The sequence below is a fragment of the Thunnus albacares genome, chromosome 9, assembly GCF_914725855.1.
Source record: "Thunnus albacares chromosome 9, fThuAlb1.1, whole genome shotgun sequence".
NCBI lineage: Eukaryota > Metazoa > Chordata > Actinopteri > Scombriformes > Scombridae > Thunnus > Thunnus albacares.
In genome coordinates, this window is record NC_058114.1 from 23,737,279 (window position 1) to 23,743,720 (window position 6,442).

Genomic DNA, 6,442 nt, shown 5'->3' on the forward strand with positions numbered 1-6,442 from the left:
CTCTTAGACTGACACTTTTTAAACCGTGGCTAGAAACACTGGTTTGGTGAGTTTATTGTGTGGGTCACAGAGGAATTTATAGATGGCTCGCATTCATAAAGGTATGAGCATAATTGCTATTGTGTAAGATTATATGTTCCAGATACTGTACATCCTACATAATGAGGTGTATATTGGGTAGTTAAATTTAAATGTAATATATGGAATATGATTTCTAGTTATTAGTTGTGATAATTAAAGACTAAGCTGGCATGGCTCCCTCTGCCCAGGCAAATTCAGCCTGATAACAAAATTTGACCAATATGTTTGTGGGGCAGTGCTGGTGTCAAAGTCTCTTGAGAAATTCCTTTGGATCAACAAATCAATCATATGTGATTTTATACACAACACACCCAAAATGTAAAAAAGAAAAATGCTGTGTATTTTATGTGCGGGCATATACAACAACCCCTCGGTGGCATTGTTATTTGCCCTGTTCAAACTAACAAAACATCTAATTCCATTCCCAGTGTAATAAAAGGGTACTTGGACAGGAATATAAACATCTCCCTAAAGTTGAACCAGATGCTGCTGCATGTTGGAGTGTAGGATTCAGAGGAGGGAGAGAGAAGGAGAGAAGACAGAAAAACAAGGGAGGTACTTTACACAGGAAAGTGAGTCAGTACCCAGCCCTCAGCACTCTGAAACATTCATTCCTCAGTTCCTTCGCCCTCCGTCCCCTGATCCCTCCCATCCAAGCCAGAGCAGGGGGATATCCCTGAGGAGACAAGGGAGAAAAGCTGCCCGGCCTGGATTTGATTCTCTCACAAGAGGCCTTGAGAGGCCTGTTGGTGAGGCGACTCAGCCACCGCACGCACAGGAGAGGAGGTCTAACCACTGCACGCATACGCTGACTGACTGGCTGCTGGAGCCTGACCCACCACCCTAAACCCCCAGCATGAGAGCAAAGCTATCCAGTTCCCTTTAGGGTACAAGGATGATCTCATTTGGCTAGAGCTGGCTATGATTACACATTTGTGACACAGTTTAAATATTATAGAATGCATGTCAGGCACAGTTTCACAGTTGTAGAGTATTGTGCGTATTGTTATGAAATGTATAATAATACAATGCAGATAACCAGTATGTAGGTGAATTCAGATAAAGGCTAAGAGAAAGACACATTGTGACAAATATTAAACTTTATGTTGTTTTGAAATGGCAGTACAAAAATACAAAAATATGTTGATGCATTTATCATTCAAATTTCACAGTAGGTACACAGGTAGGTACACATGATGTTATTTACAGGAGTTTGTGTGGTTCATTGAAATCTTCCATAATACACTTGAAGGATTATTTAATGTCCAGACATCTGCTTTGGGCCTGTTGAATCACTTGACCATCTAGAGTTGGCCATTTGTGCAGATATCTACCAGTTTTACTAGCGTCAACAATGAGCAGATTGACTCATCTCTGATCGCAGTATAATCAGGTATGTTCCATTGGACTAAATTGCAGTCCATTCCTGGACAAATTTAATTTTCCTTTCAGTCAGACGATGCTAAATACATTTGTCTGTCTAGTAAGTTCTTTGAAAAAATTCCAATCAAATAAAAGCAGCAAAACAGCATTGGAATGAACTAGCATGACCTACAAAATGCATTTACAAAACAAAGCCAAGCATTCAACAGAGGAGGTATTGTACAGGGCTTGGGGTTGTACCAACAGTCTTCTGAGACTCCTACAAACACAACCAAACTGTTAATTTTAGTGATCAGCGGGTGGCCAAGAGTTTGGATCAGGATCCAGAGTAAACATGTGTGGGGTGAGAGAGAGAGAGAGAGAGAGAGAGAGAGAGACAGAGAGAGAGAGAGAGACAGAGAGAGAGAGAGAGAGAGAGAGAGAGAGGGAGAGAGAGAGAGAGAGAGAGAGACTATACAGGTTTGTTTAGGCTGAATCTCTTCCTCACCTCCTGACAAGGAGTACAGTACAACTACAGTTGTCCTGTTGTTGTTTTTGGTGAATGGAAACCACATTGGCAGGCTATGAAGTGGTATCAACTTTCCAAACAAATTAGGATTACTTTCCATCAGCTTATAGGGTTTGTGGGAAATGGAGAATGTAAAAAATGTAAAAAGTTGTAAAATGCCAATGCCAGTGACCGCTATTGTACATACACAATACACAAAACACAATAAATACATTTGTTTTTGCATCAGCTTTCCCAAGGCTATATGGATTTGTTACTAGGATAAAAACATAAATAGAGTTTGATACCTTCTCCAATAAATAGTAGTGGTATTCTATTTACAATATGCACACATCTCCCAAAGAGCTCATGAGGGAAGTAGAGGCAGATGAACATGAGACACATGTTCATCTGCCTCTACTTCCTCAAACTAACGCGTGATTAACACAAATTGCCGAAAAGTTTTGGTAGCTTTTTTTCAGGCAGTTACACCAATGTGCGTCTTCCAACAGAGGTCTTCCATATCAAATGTATCGTTGTTCTGTGTACAAAGGGGAGGGTGAGTGATTGTCACAAAAGAGGTCGTTATGGGAAGCTAGTGGTGTGTTTGTCGACCGACTCAGGATACATCCGTCTAGACTGCGTTCTCCTCGCTGCCATCGGTTTCTTGAGATTTCTTTGGGAGATCTGCACAGAGGCGACAGAGTAAAAGTCAAAATGTACCTGCATCATCATTATCGCTTCCATTATTACAAGTAAAAACAGGTGAAAAGTGAAGGCGACAGACGTTTATGTGGCCTTACTGTTGCAGTGTCCGTAGTATCGGACTCCTATGGAGCGGCCGAGGAAGCAGGTGGCCCGGCGGAGGTGGCAGGCGCTGGGGTAAGTGATGTTGTCATTGCCACAGATGGGCTGCTCAGACAGCAAGGGTATTGGACAAGGTGTTGTGCGGCACATGACGCAGTGAGCGCTGTTGGTCTGGTCGGTCACACAGGTGTGAGTTCCTGGACACACCACGTTGGAGCATGACTCTGTAAAAATCATGAAGAATGTACAACTGTTATAATACATTTTATGCACTACTTTAATGCAGAATAGCTTAGAAGATGAATGTGTACATGTTGCTTACTTTTGCACTCTCCCTGGTACATGACCTCCAGGTCAGGGTGTCCCATGCAGCGGGCCATCAGCAAACCACACTCATCTTTGTATGTCTTCCCATCGCTGCCGCACACAGCATGCTTTCGGGAAATGTGAGAGCAGTCTGGAGAGCACACACACTGAGGCCTTCCAGTCTTCATCTTGCAAACCTTCCCGGGACTGCATTTGACTCCCTCACAAGTCTCTACAAAAGCACAGCGAGTGGTTTCATATGTGCATGAGCACTGCACAGTGTCAGTTTAATGTTACTGTATTAACAAGTCTGCAGACATCAGGTGATCCGCAGGCATTTTCATACAAAACAAGTTTGAAATCTGGGGCTTTCCCAGACCATAGCACAATTTTCACCTTGCACAATATTTACAATAATCACATCTCTTTATTGACCGTTACACACAGGGGTGTCTCGCCTGGTGGAATGTGAAGCTGGCGTGTTTTCATAACAGATCTATGTGTACGGCTGCACACAGACCGGGCTAAGCTCCTGCAGAGGGACGGAGGGGCTTTGAGGTAGACGGAGTTCAAATAGCTTTCAGAGAATTTTACAGGCTGAGAAATGAGGAAGCCCCCTGGCTCATTTGACACTCCATAATATCAGAGCTCAGGAGGAACTGTAATCCTACACAGTGCAGAGTCAACATTAGAGAATGCATATAGGTCTCCTCCCAGGACCTCTCTGAGTCTTTAGAGATGATCAGCTCTCAGTCCTGTAAACTGTCAGGCACTTATTTCTTATTTCCTGTCTCTACCAGCACTTCAATATCCTGTTTTATTTCATGGCTTTTTTTTCTCTGACTCCTCTGGTCTATCTTCTGCTTACTTTCCATCTCTCACTCTGTCTCTTGCTGTCTACTGTATACATTTTGTCTCTTTCTCCTCTCTGTTTCTCCCAATAAGGGGATGTCTGAATACAGGCTCTAGTCTTGTGATGTTGCGGGTGTAATGTATCATTCCAAATTTTTTCTCCAAACTGATGAGCCACCTTTAAACTTTTATTAATGTGACATTCATGATACTGACGTTTTCCTCCCACAGAATTCCACGTGATTAACAGTCAAGACAGTGTTGCACATTATGAGTCCCAGACTCCTGGGCACGTGGCAGGCATTTACTCTCCAGTCTGCAAGAATTTATTTTCTTATTTTGCTCATGGAAACAAACAGGGCTCCTTTTTAACTAGCTTAGGAAAAATGTTTACGCACAATGAAAAGAAGAAAGGAGAAGGATGGAGGTGCTCTAGAATTGAGCAAACAAGAATAATGTATCCAATTCTACCAACTTCATTTATTTGCCATCACATACAGATGTTTGTTTTAGCAATTGTCATGTTATCCTCTAAAACGTGGCTGTGCTTGTGCTCTGTGATTAAAGTTTACCTTTATGTGAATACAAATTATATTACAGAGCTGCAGGCTACCTTTGCCTGTGGTCTCTCTGCTTATTTCAGGTTGATCTAAATACAACCCATATCTCTGTTTCTCTAAGCTGTGTGATGAGGCCAGAAAAACCCGGGGCTGTGGTCAGGCATGTTTACCTAAAAATGACTGTAGCTGGGTTTTTACTGGAACTTATCAAAATGGACTAATTCGCATGTTTGGCCTATGATCACATAGTGCAAATGCTGTTTATGAAAACAGAATTTATCTGCAAGTGAACTTGAATGAACCTTGCAGAGATTCCAGAAAGAGGAAGCTTCTCTGGACAGCTGGGTGGAGTTATGTGGAACGACTCTCCGCAATCCACGTCTGCATTGTATTAGAAAGCTGCATCGGGAACTCATTGTGTAAATAACTTAATTCACAAATTTCATGGTTCCAATTAACTTTCACTACATCTCCAGGAAAGATAAGTGTTATTTTGTGTAATGGAACAGTCAATTTATTACGATTTTCAGTTTTAAGTATGTGAATGATACAAAAGCAGTGAGTTTCTATCTTAAAACCCCTAGTACTTACCTTAAAACGACCACCTGGCAGTAGTAGCCTGAGTTTGGTGAAATATTTTTATAACCTTAATTCGAACGGAGCTTCATAGAGGCTGAATGTTGGACTGTTAAGACTTTCATTGAGGGTTTTAAAGCAGTTTAGTAAAGCACTTACTTTTGGTTTAGATGCAATTACTAATATATGTGCCCTGCAGTGATAAATCAAAGCAATCCACAAGTAACTAACTGCTCCTACTTGAGATACTTAGCAGATTAAAGTAATTAGTTTTTAAAAGGTTTGTTTGTTTACCTTTGCAGGGTTTACAGGAGACGATTCCCAGGAAACCCAGCAGGCTGACCTCATTCATGGGCAGACTAGTGTTGGACCACGCTGTGTCCAGGCGGCCCCCAGCACAGCACTCCTCTCTGGTCACCCCTCTCATCAGCACCATGTCGCACCTTTGGTCTTGACTCTGCTGTAGCCAGCACATCCCAGCTGAAGATAACAGCATAAATATATATAAAACAATTTAAGTTACTCAAATACATATAAACTCTCAAATGATTCATGGTTGAATTTTTAGTAAACACATGTATTACATCATTCTGAGTTACTGACTTATTCAAATCAATATCCACCAAGACAACAAATAATAGTTGATTATAAAACTGTATTGTTTTTTTCCATTATGAAATGCTAATATATAGCACCTGTCTGTTTTTTTTAAAATAAGTGAGGTTATTTCCGAATTATCTTGTACTCTTTGGAAAATACTTATTCAAAACACTTTCTTTTTTTAAGTATGAGGTGAAGATAATATGTAACTACAAACTATCAGCAAAAGTACCTCATCATTATGATAACTGGAAGATGATTCATGCACTTATTTTTAAAGCATGATAGATCATACTTTTCCAAAGCACAAAAAAAGTCCACTCACCACTAGCAGGATTCCTCCCAATCTGAAACAAAGTGAGAATCAGGCCAAAAACAGGAATCAAAAAGCTCATTGTGCACTCTAGTTAGTACAAAACCTAAGCAAATATCAGCGAGAAGCGACGTTCCTTAAGCAACAGATCAGATCACTCTAACTTCTCTGGAAGTAGCTCTCCCTTATGTGAATGAATGTGTTGTGGATAAGTGATGTCGTTCCCCCTCTGTATAAATATTTAGCCCAGATGGAATTATGCTGCTGGGATGGGCGATCCTCTCAGCCAGTAATAAGCCAGGACAGGACACAGTTTGACTCTGACTCAATTTCCAGAGTCGGGAAATGATCCATGCCCTCAAGCGCCAGACGCTGGGCACTTATATGACCTCACAAAACATTTTCACACCATTTTATACTAATTAAAGGCTAATTAAGTGCTGAGTTAGGGTTTTAGGTTAGTTTTTTCATTATTAA

At 41.0% G+C, this 6,442-nt stretch overlaps 1 protein-coding gene across 1 annotated transcript; it reads right to left on the bottom strand.

The window, feature by feature from the left end:
* Positions 1 to 1,163: 1,163 nt before the first annotated feature.
* Positions 1,164 to 6,171, bottom strand: fstl3 (follistatin-like 3 (secreted glycoprotein)). Its single transcript, XM_044360998.1, has 5 exons — positions 5,978 to 6,171; positions 5,347 to 5,532; positions 3,081 to 3,296; positions 2,755 to 2,982; positions 1,164 to 2,638 (listed from the first exon to the last, which is right to left on the bottom strand). Exons 1-5 carry the CDS (start codon positions 6,045 to 6,047, stop codon positions 2,586 to 2,588), a joined length of 753 nt encoding a protein of 250 aa, XP_044216933.1. The 5' UTR covers positions 6,048 to 6,171; the 3' UTR covers positions 1,164 to 2,585.
* Positions 6,172 to 6,442: the final 271 nt, after the last annotated feature.

What these genes read in the sequence shown, in the direction of transcription:
- fstl3 (XM_044360998.1), bottom strand. Translation starts at nt 6,047, where the DNA reads ATGAGCTTTTTGATTCCTGTTTTTGGCCTGATTCTCACTTTGTTTCAG. An exon ending in CTCCTGTAAACCCTGCAAAG is followed by an intron (nt 3,297 to 5,346) that starts GTAAACAAACAA and finishes GTGCTTTTGTAG; the next exon opens with AGACTTGTGAGGGAGTCAAA. An exon ending in ATACTACGGACACTGCAACA is followed by an intron (nt 2,639 to 2,754) that starts GTAAGGCCACAT and finishes GCCTCTGTGCAG; the next exon opens with ATCTCCCAAAGAAATCTCAA.